Source organism: Siphateles boraxobius, unplaced genomic scaffold (genome assembly GCF_051911475.1).
Source record: "Siphateles boraxobius isolate OS27281-9 unplaced genomic scaffold, OSU_SipBor_1 53, whole genome shotgun sequence".
Classification (NCBI taxonomy): domain Eukaryota; kingdom Metazoa; phylum Chordata; class Actinopteri; order Cypriniformes; family Leuciscidae; genus Siphateles; species Siphateles boraxobius.
The window spans coordinates 13,957,332-13,977,148 of NW_027509175.1; the positions used below are offsets into that span (position 1 = coordinate 13,957,332).

General features: G+C 40.6%; 1 protein-coding gene and 1 long non-coding RNA gene across 3 annotated transcripts in view; one reads left to right on the top strand and one right to left on the bottom strand.

Moving 5' to 3' along the window:
• LOC143714310 (T-lymphocyte surface antigen Ly-9-like) overlaps window positions 1-19,817 on the top strand; it is a 122,208-nt gene that overhangs the window by 26,038 nt on the left and 76,353 nt on the right. For both annotated transcript variants that reach the window (XM_077205460.1, XM_077205461.1), the window contains exon 4: window positions 12,010-12,306. In XM_077205460.1, the coding sequence (XP_077061575.1) occupies window positions 12,010-12,306 (297 nt within the window). The remainder of the gene's footprint in view (window positions 1-12,009; window positions 12,307-19,817) is intronic.
• On the bottom strand, window positions 12-1,089 carry LOC143714305 (uncharacterized). Its single transcript, XR_013195446.1, has 2 exons — window positions 705-1,089; window positions 12-283 (listed from the first exon to the last, which is right to left on the bottom strand). It is a non-coding gene; the product is annotated as an uncharacterized LOC143714305 (long non-coding RNA).

The following is a 19,817-nucleotide window of genomic DNA, read 5'->3' on the forward strand; positions in this document are numbered from 1 at the left end:
ACAAATGCATGCACATGAAACAAATCTTTATTCAAACTACAAGCATGTATTTACAGGCGCTGAAGCCCACATCCTACTGCCATCTCAACACAGCGGTTCCCATTCTGCGGCTTTATTCTGATGAATTCACCAGAGGTGACCGTGCCTTCGTGCCGGAGCTTGTTGCTGCGCTGCGCTTCACAATCTGAGGCGATAAGGGCAGATGGAGAGATGGAGCGTCTCATCCATGGCACCGTTTCCAGGATTCAGCTCTGGACTCCTCATCCTCAGTGCTCACACCAGTCTGAATAAAACATGTTTAGTTACTTTATAGATTTGTTTATTTACCTTATTTACAGCACATTTGTTTAATGTCAACAGTGTTGACAACAGTGAATTAACGTTATCCTAATAATACCACACATACATCACTCAGATGTCTTTTTCATGTTGTGATGTGCTCATCTGCAATATGTCAATACTTACAATATTTTCCTTTCAGATGTAAATAGACATTTTAAATAAGCGTGTTTAAGATGTATATGGTTATGTAAATCCACTTTAGAGACGTTACGTGTGCTGAGAGCTCCCCTGTTAGCTAGCTATACAAAACATGTTTTTACAGCAAAATCACAACTATACTACTGTCTAACTACTTTACACCTTCAACAGTTAAAATGTTTACTCTATAGTAGTTTAACACATAAGGAACCGTGTTTACTCACATTTGAAAACCCCCGGCGTCGCTGATCTCCGTGATGTTTGATAATGACGTATGCTCTCGCGTGGCCTCCTGGGATAGAAGAGTATCCATCGGTTGAGGACTCAAAAATCGGGCCGGAAGCAGTAAGCCATCCGGGAACTTCTCCCCTACTCTTTTATGAATACTGATGTTTCGAACGTACTGCTTCCTTCACGTACTGTTTTCGCCTACTATATAGTAGGAAAGTAGGCATATTCGAACGCACTTAAGTCTGAATCTCGTGATAATTAGTACGTCACCCAGGTAATTCTCGCCTACTCTTTTGGATTCATACATACTTTTTCGCTCGCCTACTCTTTTTCCCATACTAAATAGTAGGGAAGTATGCGGTTTGGAACGCAGCAAATGTTTCGTTCATAATTACAGCCACTTGCTTCGTTGCTGATTGTATGAATGACTCGATGACTCCCTCATAAAGACCGTGACTTGCCCCCACCTACTGCCAGATTTAATTTAATATTTAAAAGCATCACTTCGTTTTTACAATTATTGCATATTTCTCTATTGGCATTTTTTATTTATTTAAAGCATTATGTATTTTATAATGGTAAAAAGTGCACTGGAAAAATCAATTTTAGGGGGCAAATATTGTCACATCAAAGCACAATACACATACCAAGGGCAGAAAGTAATATACAGAGGTCACTTACAAAGTTAGATACAAACAAAGAGGGATTCAAACAAACAACATATAATAAGGTAGAATTTACAGACGGTGAGCTGAAGAGTAATATTCAGAGATAAAAATGTGTTTTAAGAGGTTTATAAATGAGAGAAGGGTGGATGCTTGACGGATGTACTGAGGAAGAGCCACAACGCTAAAAGACCTGGCTCCAAGGGTTTATAGACTCCTACCTAATATATTTTTTACCAGCCGCCACTGCTATTAACAATCATTATTCATTTTAAGTATAGGCTATTAATGTCTAATTAAAACGTCTTACAATGTATAAAACAGGAATCAAGTAACAGCCACTTGTTCATTTAGTTCTAAGTGACTCCTCATTATTCATGGGTTGACAGAGATAAACGCCCCCAGCGCCAAACCATTGAAATTTATAATTCATAATAATGAGGCCTCGTTTACTGAAATCACGTGACTCTGGCAGTTTGATACACGCTCCGAACCATTGATTTGGAACAAAAGATTCATATAAGGCTTCGAAGCTTCATGAACCAGTGTTTTGAAATTGCTATCACTGTGTGCACCTTACTCCACCACCAAACCGTTACAGAAGAACTGACCTCTCAAAAACAAAACAAAAAGAAAACTGCAAGGAGCTGCGGTATTTGGCCTGGATGCTCCAGATTGGAGGCCTCTCCCTCACAGCCAGCGGGCTCGAGGCAATCACGAAGCTCGTCCTAGTCTCAGCCTCAGACGTCAGGCCCATGGACCGTTGGCTGAACGTCTGATGCATATGGCACACTTTTCTGGAAACACTTCAGGAGTTTCGAAGTTGCGATCTGATTGGTTGAAATCTACAGGAAGTCCGGGAAACAAATGCCGCCGTGACGTCAAAACCCCTCATGAAGAAGAAAGCCGTTGTGTTTACAACTGTGACAATGAACGCTTACCAGGATCAACTAAATGCTGGATTTTCAAAAGTATGTGAAGTTTGCGGCTCTGTTGTTGCAGTAAACTTGCACAACATCCTTGAATGCATAATTTATTAGATGCACGCCGGTCTGTTACTGTAGGGCAGAGGTCACTAATAGGCGGACCACGGTCCGGATCCGGACCCAGCCGCCGTTCTGTCCGGACCCGGACCAATAACCCATACATTATTGAGAATTATTAACGTTTGACGGAGCGTTTCTATTTTAACCTGCGCAGCTTTTATAGCATTTATGGTACTGGTTTAGCGCGGCCCAGGAAAGTCACAGACCAATAGCATGCGTTGTAAATCGTCATGTGATGCTACTCGAGTCAGCGCGCGCGAGACACACACACACACACACAGGGAGAGACGAGACGAAAGAGAGACGACGTTTCACATGGTGTGCTCTAAAAAAAGAAAAGTGGACAGCGAAAACAGAGCTTTCAATCAAGAATGGACAGATTCTTTCATGTTCATTCTTCCTACGGGCAGTTCAAAACCGGTATGTCTCATATGTTCAGAGACTGTCGCGATTATTAAGAGCGGCAATGTGAAGCGCCACTATGAGACAAAGCACAAATCGTTTGACCAAACATACCCACTTAAATCCGCACTGAGGGCACAGAAAATAAACGATCTAAAAGCCAAATATGATCGATCCAGCAGAATCCTAACACATTCATTCACTGCCCAACAACGTGCTAACGAATGTTCCCTTAAAGTTGCTTGGATTTTGGGCCAACATAAAAAACCATTTACTGATGCAGGGGTTGTCAAGGAGTGCATGAGTGCGGTAGCTGAAACCTTACTTGAGGGAAAACAAAAAGAAGACATGTGTGTAAAAATCAAGCAAATACCTATGTCAGCATCATCAGCCACAAAGAAAACAGAAATATTAACCCAGGATGTGCTAGCTCAGCTGGATGAAGCAATTCACAAGGCACCATGCATAGGCTTAGCTGTAGATGAGTCCACTGATGTGTCTGACAATGCTCAGCTGTTAGTTTTTGTAAGGTTCTTTAACAAGGACAAGGAAAAGTTCTGTGAAGACCTGTTAGGTGTCACACCCCTTCAGACCAGTACAAGAGGAGAGGACATCTACCTGGCCATAAAGGAGATGTTAACGAAGAGGGCAATAGAGCTGAAACAAGTGGTTTCAATAACCACAGATGGAGCCCCTGCCATGGTAGGGAGAGAGAGAGGAGCTGTGGCAAGAATGAAAGAGGACAATCCTCAACTCATCTCTTACCATTGCATAATTCATCAGTCAGTCCTGTGCTCCACCCTGTCAGACGAGTATGCTGAGGTGATGAACACAATGATGAGAATGATAAACTTTCTCAGAGCTTCCTCTTCCCATCAGCATCGCATGCTCAGGGAATTCCTCAGAGAAGTTGATGCAAATGCTGATGACCTTCTGCTACACAACAATGTAAGATGGCTCAGCAAAGGTAGGGTGTTGGAGTGCTTTTTGTCATGATTCTGCCCTCGTGTCCTTGATTTTCTCTAGTCTTGAGGCAGGATCATGACAGAATCATGTTTTGTGTGCAAGCACATGGTCTTGTGTTTTCAGCCATGTGCTTGTGTTGTGTTGTCTCGTCACGTCACCCCGCCCCCTTGTTATCCTCGTCTCGTCATTATTGTCTAGTCAGTTTCACCTGTCCTTGTCTAGTCAGCTTCACCTGTCTTTGTCATTAGTGTCTCCTTATTTAATCCCCTTGTGTTTGCTGTCCTGTGTCGGTACATTGTCTAACTTTGCGTGTTAATCCCTGTGAGTATATTGTCTGAAGACCTGTTTAATCAGTATTGTGAGTTTGTTTCCTGTCAAGTCAGAGTCTTTGTTTGTCATCGTGTCTTAGTCTTGTTATACTCTGCTCCAGTCCTGTTTTACCCCCTCGTGGGTTTTGTTTTCTGTTTTGGTCCAAAATAAATCATTTGAGTGTCATCTGCTGTCTGCGCCTGGGTTCTCCTTCCATCTTCATGACAGAATGTACCGACCAGAAAAGAACCCAGCAGACGTTCAGTCCTTCTCCGCTGATCTTCAGCCTTCTGACCCGGAACTGTGGTGGCGCGTGGCTATCTCTGACAGTTCCAATGGCAAGCTTCCTTTCCCTCCCCAGGGTGAGTTGACCCTGAAGAGGTACGCCCAGGTTGTTGAGGAGAGGAGGTTCTTCCTGCCGGAGACCCTGGTCAACCGCTACCTCGTCGCGGGTCTCAAAGTCCTCCCTCCCCTTGCTGAACGAGAGAGTTTGGTCCGCCGTCCGTTTCGCAACATGGTGGACTACTTGTCTCGGAAGGAGCAGCCAGGTCCCCCTGGTTTTTCACCTCCTGCCACACTTCCAGTCATCCCTGAGGGTCGCATGTTAGCCGTCGTGACACAGGAGGACCAAGCGTCTTCCACCCTGACTCCCGATCCATCACCCGTGTCCGTCAGCCCCCGTGGAAAGCGTGGAAGACGTTTGTCGTGGGAGTCAGCGTCTGAGTCGTCCTCCACGGAATTCCCCTTGCCTGCGGTGGAGTCGCCAGCACCTGCTTCGTCTCCCTCTTCGCCCCCCTTACCGGTCTCAAGCCTGGCTACGGACTCAGCTCCGCGACCCAGAAGGAAGAAGAGGAGGAAGGGAGCCTCTTGTCCTCCGTCTCTGTCTCCCCCTGAGTCCGCGATCGCTACCCCAGAGCCCGCTACTTCAAGCGCCGTCAATGAGCCCGCTACTTCAAGCGCCGTCAATGAGCCCGCAACTTCAAGCGCCGTCCATGAGCCCGCTCCAGCAAGCGCCGTCCATGAGCCCGCTCCAGCAAGCGCCGTCCATGAGCCCGCTCCAGCTAGCGCCGTCCATGAGCCCGCTCCAGCTAGCGCCGTCCATGAGCCCGCTCCAGCTAGCGCCGTCCCAGAATCTACTGAGAGACTTGCGGCCGATCTAGCCGCAAAATAGGTTCTGAAATCGGTTTCTGCTCGTCAGGAGATGCCCATCTTCCTTGCTGCCAAGACCCTCTCTGATTATTTGTCTTGTCTAGCTAAAATCCTCGAAGTCCCTGTTTGTCCTGTCTTGTCTCCAGCCCCCGAGCCTGCCGCTGTGATCGCTGCACCCAGTCCTGCCCCTTCGCCTGCTATGTCCCCCGTCAGGAGTCCCGTTTCCTCACCCTCTGTCTCTGAATCTGTTGCTGCTACCACTGAAGCAGTATCCCAGTCTGTCTCCACTAATTCCCGGACTGTTTCTCCGTTCGTCCCTGTCTCCACCAGCCCCCGGACTGTTTCTCCGTTCGTCCCTGTCTCCACCAGCCCCCGGACTGTTTCTCCGTTCGTCCCTGTCTCCACCAGCCCCGGGACTGTTTCCCCGTTTGTCCCTGTTACCACTAGTCCCCGGACTGTTTCCCCGTTTGTCCCTGTCACCACTAGTTCCCGGACTGTTTTCCCTGTCGCCACTAAACCCCGTACTGTTTTGTCCAAGTCCCCCCCTCGTGTGTCCCCCTCCAAGCCAGCCCGGATTCCTCGTTCCCCATCCTCATCCCGTGGACCTAAGACCCCCAGCACACCCATTCACCCTGTACCACCCCCCATGAACTCTGTGTTTCCTCCACCACCTCTTCCTTGTTTTTTATTTTTAATGTTTCATCCTAACCCGGTTGTTGTGTTTTCGTGTTTGCCATTACTGTTATTTGTCATGTTTTGTTGGTTTGTGTCGATGTCTCAGTCTGTCATGTCCCGTGTTTGATGTCCCCTTGAGGAGCGTCTGGTAGCCGCTCCTTAAGGTGGGGGTTCTGTCATGATTCTGCCCTCGTGTCCTTGATTTTCTCTAGTCTTGAGGCAGGATCATGACAGAATCATGTTTTGTGTGCAAGCACATGGTCTTGTGTTTTGAGCCATGTGCTTGTGTTGTCTCGTCACGTCACCCCGCCCCCTTGTTATCCTCGTCTCGTCATTATCGTCTAGTCAGTTTCACCTGTCCTTGTCTAGTCAGCTTCACCTGTCTTTGTCATTAGTGTCTCCTTATTTAATCCCCTTGTGTTTGCTGTCCTGTGTCGGTACATTGTCTAACTTTGCGTGTTAATCCCTGTGAGTATATTGTCTGAAGACCTGTTTAATCAGTAGTGTGAGTTTGTTTCCTGTCAAGTCAGAGTCTTTGTTTGTCATCGTGTATTAGTCTTGTTATACTCTGCTCCAGTCCTGTTTTACCCCCTCGTGGGTTTTGTTTTCTGTTTTGGTCCAAAATAAATCATTTGAGTGTCATCTGCTGTCTGCGCCTGGGTTCTCCTTCCATCTTCATGACACTTTTGGTCTATCCGAGGGGAAATCGCAGCTTTCTTGACACAGCTGAAGAGCCAGAAGGCAGAAACATTTTCTCTCTTTTTGGAGGATGACAAGAAGATGGATATTGTGGCTTTTTTGGTTGATATCACTTCACACTTGAATGAACTGAATTTAAAGCTACAGGGCAAGGACAATTCAGTTTGTGATCTGATGACAGCTCTCCGTTCCTTTCAGAGGAAACTTGCATTGTTTAGGGAAGACCTGCAGGGAGACTGTGCACACTTCCCAACTGTGAAGGAACAGGTTCAGGGTGAGAGAGAGGTGTCTTCTTTTGTTGACTTTGTTGACAAGCTGATTGTAAATTTCAGCAAGCGTTTTGACAGCTTCAGCTTTGGACAGCAGCTCACCCTGTTCATTCAGAACCCATTCCTCATCACAGATCTCAGGGGGTTCTCAAAGGAAGTCACACTGCTCTTCAAGTGGGCAAATGCTGGGCCTCTCCAGATGCAACTGGTCGATCTCCAAGCAGATGTGGCCTTGAAAGAGCATTTTGGAAAAACAGATCCTGCCACTTTCTGGCTTCAAATGGTCTCAGAGACCGCTTTCCCAGGTCTGAGGAAAGTAGCCTTGTACATCTTTACCATGTTTGGCTCCACATACAACTGTGAGGCAGCTTTCTCCACAATGAACATTATTAAAAGCAAATATAGATCCAGGCTCACCAACGAGCACCTACACATGTGTATGAGAATGGCCCTAACACCATTCCAGCCCAGATTTAAAATCCTGGCAGGACAAGCAAGGGCTCACTTTTCTCACTTTTCTCACTAAGCAAGAAAAGGTGGGGAAGTGGGATATAAAAGGGAAAGAAAGAGAAAAGGAGGTGTTAAAGCTGTTCAATTGTTAATATGTGTTGAGATTGTTTATTATAAACTGTTAAAATTGAGTTAAAATTAATTTAAACTTAAGATGTGAAAGGGAGTTAACTAAAAAGTAAAAGGGAAACTCAAGCTATACTTTTTATTTAATTTTTCTAAAATTAAGCACTTTATTTTGAGATTTTTCAAAAGCTCTCTGTTGTGTTTTATTTATTTGTCATTTATTTTTAAATGCAGCCTTTATTTTATTTAAATTGATAATTTATTATTAGAGTACTTATTATTTATGATCCCTACAGTTCAATATATAAACTGACAATAAATATTGTTGAAATATTATTGAATTGGACTTTTATTTTATTTGACAGTCGTCTGTTGACTAGGCTACTTACATATTTTCATACAACTACTAGGCTGTGGCACTGAATGATAACGCTTAGTCATTAGATAACGTTAGTCATTGTGATGTTGCGGACCTTTGCTTGATGAAATTTTCTCTAACTGGACCTCTTAGAATTTTAATTGAATACCCCTGCTGTAGGGACATCGACATTATATTGCCACGCCCCTAAACATGAAGCGGAGCAAAACGAACTGTGTAATTGGTTGCGTTACATGTCAGTCAAACGTCCTCTTGGCCAAGAAATGCTGCGATAGCGTCCAGACCTTCTGACGTCAGTCTGAATGTCTGGCTACGCAACACTAATCCCTCCCTGGAAGCGGAGCTGGAGAACATCAAAGACCCGGAGTCGACGCATGGAGATTTATCCAGCTGCAGCCCCGCAGCGCCTACCCACGTTCCAGGACACACAATCCAGAACACACATTTCAGGCCGGAAGTGAAGGCGAACCATATATGGTTTAGAACGGGTCTTTTTAGAGTAATGCCACCTTTCGAAAGGGAACTAGCACTACTGCAAAGCGCTAGGGGAAACGCCTCAGCGTGACTGATGACAGAAACACTGTATAATCACGACAATCGCATTGCTCGGAGTCAGCCATGACGTCATCCTCTAGCGCAACCAGGAAGTATAAAAGTGGCGCATAGAGAACATGTCTCTTTTCGTCTTCAGGGACTGTTTCACTGACACTATGAGTTACGAAATTATGGCTGGAAACAAGCGCTTTAGGAAGTGTGCCGAACCCGTGTTAGCGGTTTCTCATACCTGGTGACACTCACAACCTATGTGTGCTTTGTCTGGGTGAAGAGCACGTGTGCTCGGTCCTTGAGGGGGTGGAGTGCGCAAACTGTGAGCGTTTCTCAATGAGAACGCTCCATTCTTGTCGGTCTCTCTTCTCGAGGGATGAGGGACAGTCATCTTTGTCTCAGAGGGTACTCGCCGACGAGTTTGAGAGAGGGGTGAATCTCTCACACTCATCGGCAGGTGACGAGAACGAGCTGCTGGGCGGGGATGTGCTCTCTGATGCATCCTCTGGTCCAGCAGTCAGTGCTCTATTGGCTTCGAGCCCGAAGAGCAGGAGGGGGCTGAAGCGGTTGAAGATGAAGAACCCGTACTCTGCTTGCATTCACCGCTTCCAGCATTCCAGTTATTCGAATGTGGAAGGAATGGAAGAGCACGGGTATGTTTCAATGCCTCCCGTTGAGGAGACGTTTGCAAGCTATCTCTCGCAAGGGGAGACATCGACATTAACAGCTCCGACCCTACCATCCTGACCACTTCAGACCACGTCTCGTCTAAATGGCAGGGCATATGCGGCGGCAGGTCAGGCTGGTGCTGCGCTGCACACAATGTTGGTGTTGCAGGAGTACCAGAATGACCTGCTGAGGGACCTGGAATAGGGTCAGGGTTTAAACTCAGGTGCGTTGGCTGAGTTGTGCCGCACCACAGACCTGGCTGTCCGGGCCACCAAACAGTCAGACAATCAGACGATCGTTGGCGGCCATGGTTGCCACAGAGAGGGCAATTTGTCAGGCATCGGGGAGAAAGAGAAGGCTTTTCTTCTCAATGCCCCAGTTTTACCCTCTGAGCTTTTCGGGACCTCCATTGAGGCGGTGGTAGGAAAGTTCAGGGAGGTGAATGCGCATTTAGCAGCATATAGACAGCCTGAGGGTCCTGGCCCTTCTCGTTCTGAGGATCGCAGACGGAGTCGGTAGGACTCAATGATAATTCATTCTGACGGTCTGGCTCAGGCCTTTTTTGTGTGACAAACCAAAAACCCTGATCATAGTGACAGAGTAGTTGGCAACTGCTCCTCCAGTTAAAACGAACGTAGCTAGGCTGTTCCCAAAAAAGAAAGAAATGTATGTAAATAATATGTATGTATGTATAATAAAGTTATTCGGCCTCCGTTCCCCTCCTGGAAAGGATGAGTTTCCCTTACGGTGTGATGAAATTGCTACAGGGACTCTATCGCTACTTTGTTCACTGAGTCCAGATCTGAAATTGGTTAATGCTGGAGTAGTGATAAGCACAGGTAGCAGGTAAGTCTCTTGTATGAAATGTATATAAACTACAATGTAACGTTCCCTTAGACTTGACTTGACTTGACTTGACTTGACTTGACTTGACTTGACTAGACTTGACTTGACTTGACTTGGGTACGAAGCATACTACAGCAAATAAAGAATCCTGCTTAAATAAGTCTCCTGGTTTTCGCTTCTGAGTTTTTCTACACTGAAGAAGGAAGAAGTTCACAACAGTACCTAACATGAACTAACAATGAGCAATACATTTTAAAATATTTATTAATCTTTGTTTATCTTTGTAGTGGCACATAAAAACAATCCAAAAACTGCTTATAGGAGCTGAGTGCAGGAATAACTTCTGTGACACGCTTATCCTTAAAGCTTGCATGTGGTTTTATTTTGTACAGGTTGCACGGTCAACAAAATATGTGCTCCAGCACTCACTCCCATTCTTCCATAAGAACACACACAGACACACAACAGGTGTCTTAAGGTGTATTAAGGTGTATATACAACAGGCGTATTCAGATGGAGATTGATGTGTCTTTTGGGTAGTATGAACATCAAAGCATGCAGTTTAAAAGTGTGTCCTACATTAGATGAGCTCATTACCACGTTTGTGGTTTCTATTTTTCCACTTCCTCTGTATTCTCAGTTCTTACACCTTGTCTCAGGCGTTTAAAGACAGTCTGAGCTGAATATAGAAGTGCATTAATGTGTACTTTGTCTAACAAAAATGTCACATCGATGCTTGATGGTCGCCATCGTTGTGTTCATCACAACCGAAGCTTTTTCAGGTAAGTGAAGTTTATAACGTTTTATTGAAGATGGCGCAGCATCTTTTTTTTTTTTTTTCAGTAAGTGAGGTGTTGTGTGCGCTGTGTGTGAACATGATGCTTATTGTCAGCCTGATGTCATGAAATCGTCTCTATAGCCACACATTGTGTTTATCGTGCAATTTATAGGCCTACGCTAAAATGAGTTTTTACGTGTATATGACACAGTTTTGCGTGCATATAATACGCACTTCATTACATGTAATAACTAATTACACATTACTAATAATACCCAAACGTATAATACGCACGCTCACACCACTAATCCTACCCAAGGTGTTTACAGTGCGTATCATATGCACGTAAAAACTCATTTTCGCATATAAATTGCACGATTTTTTGACGCTTCTAATAAAATCGGGTTGTTATTGTAGTTCTGGACTAAATGTGAGCATGCATTTTCTCATCTCACATGTACAAAACAAATTCATTATTCCTCAAAATGAATAAAAACAGTGAAATGCAAACGCGACATTGTAACGCATTGCTTTTAAAAGTAACTTTCCCCAACATTGTAGTTTTAAATTATAGTATCGTAATCTAATTGTCAAATATTAAATGACTGTAGTGGAGGACAGAGTCTGGCTTGTGTAATGTTGACTAACATACTCTCTCATATTTTAATTATTAGGTAAAGAGGAGAAGAAAGCAGTGGGTGATGAAGTTTCTTTTAGCATGCGCACACACACATTAACATAAACCTCCTGTCCTTGCTCCAACTTGATGAACTATATTATATTTAAGAAAAAACGTATGAAAAAATGTTAAAAATACTGCTATGTGGTTGCAACTGTTCCTGTTCCTGTCAGCCATGATAAAACCTCTTGTGCTAGCTTAACAATTGACCTTGATACATACTAACCATACTAGCTTAAAGTTAACATATCACTCATTTAAACCATATGAGTTTGAGCTGAATCACAAAAACAGTGACAACAGTTTAACAAAAGTCCAATTGAGCATGTACAGTGTGAGTGTCATCACTCTAGCTTGTTTCTGATTGGAGAAAAATGACATGTTGCAACCATACCCTGTAAGCAACTGTCTCCCCTAATAACTATTATCATAGTATTGTACTCAAATTCACAAATATCAAAAGACGGAAGAGACTGAAGAGCTGTGTATTGACCTTATTTGTATTTTCTAATTTAATTGACCATCAAGCAAGGGATATACAGAAGGCTATATATACAGTATATTAACTTCCTGGAAATTACCCAGCTTGACCAGACTTTCTTGTGTAATGTTGACTAACATATTCTCTCATATTTTAATTATTAGGTAAAGTGGAGAAGAAAGCAGTGGGTGATGAAGTTTCTTTTCGTCCAGATAAACCTCTTCCTGCTGGAGTCACCAGCATCACATGGAAACACATAAACAATGGTGTAACTATTAACGCGATTGAATGGGAAGACGGAGAAACTACAAGCCCGAATCCGAGATTCAAAGACAACACGACTCTTGATACAAAGACCGGACAAATCACTATTACTAATCTAACAGTCGAACATACTGGAGTTTACACGATTGACATCAGCGGTAAAGAGCAGGAACAAAGATTCACATTGACTGTTATGGGTGAGTGGATGCTGATTGTTATATTCATTAATATTAATATTATAAATGCATCATATTATAATTATTATTATTATGGTTGTTTTTACTTAGCCTCACATACAGAGAAAAAAAAACAAAAAAACATTGTTGTACAATAATGGCATCAGATTGTAATACCATGATACTTTGATTAATACCGTGGTATTTACATGGTACTCCAAGATACTTTCAAGAATACCACATGTCCAAAAATCACTGTAGTATTATAGCACTTTTTCTGTAAGTCATGGTTTTGTTTAGTAACTGGATTTTACCCTCTAATACCATCATTGTACTATGGTACTGTCACTGTACTTTTTGCAATACTAGTGTAGTTGTGTTTGATTTAATTATGTTTCTTTATAGACTGAAAGTTCATATTTGTTTTATTGTTTCTTTCACAGAACGGGTCCCCAAACCTGTGATTAAAATAGAGGAGACTGATAACCCTGGTGTTGTGTATTTAATATGTGAGTACAGTGAAAAAATCATCTGGAATAATTCTGCTGGAGAAACACTGAACGGGTCAGTGCACCATCCGAAAGGAGAGTCCATTACTGTCAAAAAAACAGGAAATCCAGAAATCTTCTACACCTGTACACTCCAGAACGCAGTGAGTGAGGAGACCAGTGATCCGGTCTATGAGAAACATCTGTTTAACGGTGAGACGCTGGATATTAACCACATAAATCTGAAAGTATTTGAAAGTATAAAGATGAATATGCATATTTTTCTTTAGAGTATGTCATAAATCAGTAATGCAAGATATAATTTAATAAACTTACAATGATAATTTAAATATGCTTTCCTGGAATTGCATTTACATTTATTCATTTAGCTGACACTTTTATCCAAAGCGACTTACAATTGCTATATATGTCAGAGGTCGCACGCCTCTGGAGCAACTAGGGGACAAGTGTCTTGCTCAGGGACACATTGGTGTCTCACAGTGGATTCGAACCCGGGTCTCTCACACCACAGGCATGTGTCTTATCCACTGCGCCATCACCACCCACATTAAATTGGTTTTATAACATATTTTCCCCCACATTAGAATCAAACAAAGGATGTGTCTTTGCAGCTGTCATTCCTTCAGTCACTATGATTATAAATATATACCTTTTCCTATAATTGCTTTTCACGGTAAGACAACAAATTTGCCATGAATGTCCACAAGATGGCAGCAGAACTGTAAACGCTGAACCCAAAAAAGACCAAACCGGTGGAGCGAGACCTGGCACCAATATCTCGTTTTATGGGCCGGTCTATCAGGGAAAAAATCCCACGCCAATTTTTTTTTTTGACAAATGCATTACGCCGGCACAAACACCCCAGATTTCAATTAAGCAAAACAAAAAGAATGGGTCACCATGTTCATGGGCTGTATAATCGGCCCAAAAAGCATGTCAGTCCTCCAGATGACCAGTCCACCCCTTCCATAGTATTTTCTTTCCTACTGTGGAAGTCAATGGGATCCATCAACTGTCTGGTTCCAACATTCTTCAAAATATCTTCTTTTGTGTTCTTTTGAGAAACTCTTACAGGTTTAATTCGTTACATTTATATAGCGCTTTTATGGGACCTCAAAGCACTTTACATGGAAGGGGGAATCTCCTCAACCACCACCAATGTGCAGCTCCACCTGGATGATGCGACGGCAGCCATATTGCGCCAGAACGCCCACCACACACACACCAGCTTACTGGTGGAGAGGAGACAGTGATGAAGCCAATCAGTATATGGGGATGATTAGGAGGGCATGATGGACAGAGGCCAATGGGCAAATTTGAAAAAAATATCAGATTGTGCTTTGATTAATACCATGGTATTTACATGGTACTCCAAGATACTTCCAAGAATACCACAGTACTCCAGAGACGCTGGAGGGATATTAACCACATAAATCTGAAAGTAACAATGAATATGCATGTTTTTCTTTAGAGTATGTCATAACTCAGTACAATGATAATTTAAATATGCTTTCCTGAAACTGGTTTTATAACATATTTTTCTCCCCACCTTAGAATCAAACAAAGGATGTGTCGTTGCAGCTGTCATTCCTTCAGTCACTATGATTATAATTATGATCCTTTTCCTATAAATGCTTTTCACGGTAAGACAACTGTTGTGTTTAATCTTTTAAAAATATTCAAATATGTTTCCATTCTTTCATCTGTGCTTATCATTTGCTCAAAAAAAAATTATGACCATTTATAAACTCATGAATAATTCACAGTACATCTATATTAATAAATGTATTAATAAATATTCATGTTGACTGTAAATTGTACGGCCTCCTGATTTGTTATATACCTTTAAGACGCCTTCTTTGATGCGGGAGACAAAAGATCAAACTTATTTAATTTCTTTGTGGAAGATCATTGCTATATGTTTTATAATGTAAATAAAACACCTGTTTTTCCTCAGAACAGCATCTGTGAGTGTGTGATTGATGCCACACACACTTCTGCTCATCATGGACTCTCTGAATCCCAGCTTCACTGAATCAACTGGAGCTCTGAACCGTCTGTGCTTCAGAACTGGGACTGTTCCTCAACTTTCACTGTTGCTCTTTGACCTTTCTGTCTGCTGGCTGTTGCAACTTCATCCTCAGGTTATGAATATATGAATGTACTGTTAAATATGCAGATATTTAATTTATTAACAAGATGAGAATCTCTTACTGTCTCCAACTTAAACAGAGAGTTTTGCAGGTGTGAAATAAATAGCTTCTATTGCTAAGGAAAACATTTAAAAAATACATGGCAATACATTTTACACTATTTTACAGTAAATGTTCTGCTTCATTTTTCTTTTGTGTTGGAAAGTAGAGAAGGCGTTTTATTCTATTTTATTTAGCTAACAATCAAAGGGATTGTTTTGCACTAGTGCCAATGTGAAGAGTTTGATGTAGGACAATGTAAACATAGAATGCAGTGTAAATCACTTTGAATAAAATCCCATGTCAAATGTAAAATGTGAATGCTTTCTGTTAAGACTTCTATTTTAAAACATAAATTCAAATTCAGAAGGAGATTTGTGCCACTAGTGAAGTATTTCATTTTTTTTTAAGTTGAATCAATTTCAAATTGTGTCCATGACAGTTTTGTTTGTATAATTGAATTACATATTTACTACAAATAAAAATATTTGTGTCAGGCTATCCTACTGTAAGTCAGATATTATAAAACAGCTACTGTTTTTGGGAGAACACCCCAAATATTTACTCTAAAATGAATGTCTTGGCAAAAAAGATCCAGCACAGATAGTTAATTTGTATTATTAAAGTAGTTTATCCAGTGGTTATTTTTAATGCATTATGTATGTAGTGGTCAGGGTTGGTCGTCTTGCTGGATAGACACACACTTGTGCCAGACACTGATATCAAACATTTGCCATGAATGTCCACAAGATGGCAGCAGAACTGTAAACGCTGAACCCAAAAAAGACCAAACCGATGGAGAGAGACCTGGCACCAATATCTCGTTTCATGGGCCGGTCTGTCAGGGAAAAAAATCCTACGCCGAATTTTTTTTTTTTTTTGACAAATTCATTATGCCGGCACAAAGACCCCAGATCCATTAAGCAAAGCAAAAAGAATGGGTCACTGATGTTTTATGAACACAAATAAATAAATTATGAGATGTATAGCCTATTGGCCCAAAAAGCATGTCAGTCTTCCAGATGGCCAGTCCACCCCTTCCATACGATTTTCTTTCGTACTGTTGAAGTCAATGGGATCCATCAACTGTCTGGTTCCAACATTCTTCAAAATATCTTCTTTAGTGTTCAACAGATTTTGTGGTGAACTATCCCTTTAAATGACATCTTCAGTTTATGATTCTGTCAGCATAATCGCAAACTCTCTGATCACAAACAGGAAATTCTTTCTGTTTCCTCGAGACAAAACCGCAGATTCAGATCCACTTCAGCCACAGAACCAGAAGTGAGGGGCAGAGCTTATTATTTTGGTAAAAAAAATAATAAAATAAAAATAGTAATATATATATATATATATATATATATATATATATATATATATATATATATATATATATACACATATTTTTGTTAAATATAAGCTGTTTTCACATGGATTTTGATCGGATCCATGTCTACAATATTTAACAACAATACTTCTAAATAAAGTCACTTTTCCATACATAAAATATGTATATACGATATTATGATGTCGAGCAAAATTTTAAAACATAGCCGATTGGTCATGCTTAATGTCAATGATACAAACACAATAGCTACTTCAAGGATACAGGCTACAACTAAAAAATATTATTTCAAATATTAATAGATATCTAACATGTTGTAAAGTGTTTCCAATTTGACTGTATGTGTCACATGTCTGTCCTGTCTTGTTATGCACATGGGTGTTTTGTTATTTTGAGCCATGTGCTCTTGTCATTGTTTTATCCCTCCCCCTTGTTATCTGATTATTGGTTTAATTGCTCCACCTGTCTGTCTCGTTACCCTCCTTTGTTTGCCACCCTATTTAGTCTTCCTGTGTTTGCTGTCCTGTGCTCGTTCGTTGTATTTGTTACGTGTATTCGTCGTGTTGAGTTCTGTTCCTGCCCTGCCTTGTTTGTTCTGGATTAAGTTTGTACGTTGTAGTTTTCTTTTGTTTATTTTATGTTTTGGTCTTTATTAAATACTTCTACTCTGCACTTGAATCCACGGATTTATTCCACACCACGCACCGTGACAGTATGTGATAATATTATTTCCTTCACGTTGATGTTGTTACAATGATGTTGTTAAGGCCTACTTAACGACACAGAGTATGAGAAGATTTAATGTTAATGGATTCAAGAACTGTAGTCTATTGTTACTTCAACGACACAAATAGCCTACAAATTTGTAACATGTTGTAACTTGTTTCTCATTTGACTGTATATTTGATATTATTTTCTTCATGTTCATGATGATACAAATAAGACTTAAACAGCGTATGTAACGAAGGCTATTTAATGTCAAATAAAAATAACAATTTAAGCCTGAACAAGTGAAACGTGTCTCTGTATGAAATCAAATGTGATATGTAAAACATATTTATAAAATAATAGGTTTAAAACCTTTATTTAATCGGCTCATAATAAAAATAAAAACATGCAAACAACAAACAAATCCTCTTTAAACACTTTTGACTCCAACATGCAATTTTCCGGACCTTCAAACATCTAGTTCAAAACAGTATTAAATTATAATCATTTTTTGTGAAGTTTCAGTATCATATTATTTTGCTAACTATCTGTAGGATGAACAGAGGAACACAAGAGAAACACAATACCACAAGTATAGATATATAACGAAGGCAGATTTGAACTCAGAACAGTTTCTTTATAAATATATAAGTGTCAGGTCAGGACATATGTGTTGTAATTTTACACAGCTTTAACTTCTGTTGGCCATTACAATGGTTTGGTATTTCTAAGTTACCTTTTACCTTTCAGCTGTTTTTATAATAATTTTACTGTTTAAGCTCTGATTTAAAAGGCACTTACGCAAATCCCCATTTGTTACAACTTACCCCGTACAGTGTGATGAAAGATCCTGTTGTTGTTATAGGAGTCAGTGTGTGTTAAATTAACTTTTTTTATGGTGAATATAATATTGAACTGTGTTGTCTAAAGTTAGTGTCTGAACCGAAATTGACTTTTAAAAAGAAACCCACCCTGAGAATTATTAATTCTCTGTTTTTCCTCATAGTGAACCACATATGAGCAGTTGAACCCTGTTGAGTTTCTTAAATACTAATATGATTTTCTTTATTATAGTCTCAACAGAGACATGTGGAAAAGATCTGCTAGTGGGAACGTCCTGCATCATTAAGCTGACAACAAGAAACAATGAGAAACCACCTGAGATAAAATGGGTCCATGACAGAACAACAGGCTACATTCTTCGCTGGAAAGGTGGGAAAATCAGAGAAATATCTGAAGGTGTATCTATGGAAGAAGATGGATCACTGAGATTTTCAAGTGTTAGTCTGAATGACACGGGCAAATATACATTCACCGCATTTAATGCTGAAGGTACAGAGATTGTTAAAGGAGAAAAGGAAATTAAAGTATATGGTAAGATGACAAATATTTCTACATTTCCAACACAATAATAATAACAAAATCAGACTGTATATTTCTATAGTAGTTACAGTAGTAGTAAATAACCACCATGTTTCTGAAACAGAAAAGGCTCCTAAACCTACTGTAAAGATCAGATGCACAGATGATGGGAAAGCGACTCTCTCCTGTGACATCGGAAACAGAAAAGATCTGACTCTATCCTGGTATAAAGAAGACAAAATTATCCAGAATTACAAAAACCCTCAGGTGTTCTTGTCATCTACTCAAGTACAGGAGAATAAACCGTACTCATGCGAGGCACACAATCCTGTCAGCAAACACAAAAGTGAGAGAATTTCAGTATCATGTAAGTATTTATTATTTCACATGCTTTTTATTCTTGAAATTGTTAAAAATGCTCTTGTGTTGAAAAATATCGACTGTAAATCTAGACCTTTAAAGGTTTTAACAGACCTGACCTTAAATATTGATATAAAACATAAGATTCCTGTTTTTGCTGCAGATGTAATCGAATCTATGGAAATCTATATTTTTAAAACAATATTTTTCAATTCAATAATTTCAGTTATTTTTTATTGACTCTGCAAAATGGTGTTAAACTGTGAACTTACTGAAGATAAGTCAAAAGTTTAGACACACTTATGTATTCATTGTAAAAAATTATTGCAATTAGTTATCATAACTTAAAATGTATCATTGAAATAACTTTAAAAAAGCTGAATATAACTTAAAATTACGACACTACAAACACTTAAAATTGAAACAATTAAATATTTTATTTACAGACTTCTTTATGTACTGAAATGTACATGTTTATTACCAATATGTAAGTATGAGGTACTATTTTGCACTCTTTAGGCAAGGCCTTTTGAAAGGGTACTGCCCTAGTGACAGCTTTTGAACTTTTTTTCTGAGAGTGTATGTAGTAAAACTATAGCAATACACTCTTAAAAATAAAGGTTCTTTATTGCCATTTATGGTTCCGTGAAGAACATTTAAACATCCATTCCACAAAAAGTTCTTTGTAGTGAAAAGGTGCTTTAAATTATATAAATGTTCTTCAAAATAAAACACATTAAGAACTGTCATATGTGCTCTGTGGAGGGTTTGGGACTTTGTGTTACTTCCTTTTTTGAGTGCCATGTTGAAGTTCATAGGCTGTTTCTCAATATGCGTTCTTCAGCGATCTTGCGTCCTTGTGTTCTCGTACTTCGTCATCAGCAACCGTCGAAGTTCAATTCTAATACTCAAGAACGCAAGAACAGAGACTAGTTGACACGTCAGGACTGCGTTGTTGTCGTGTCCAGGCACAGGTCATTCCTCAGATCTGGATACGGCCTGGATACGGCGGACTGCGGTAAACCAACAGTGGATTTTGATATTCTAGGTATTATC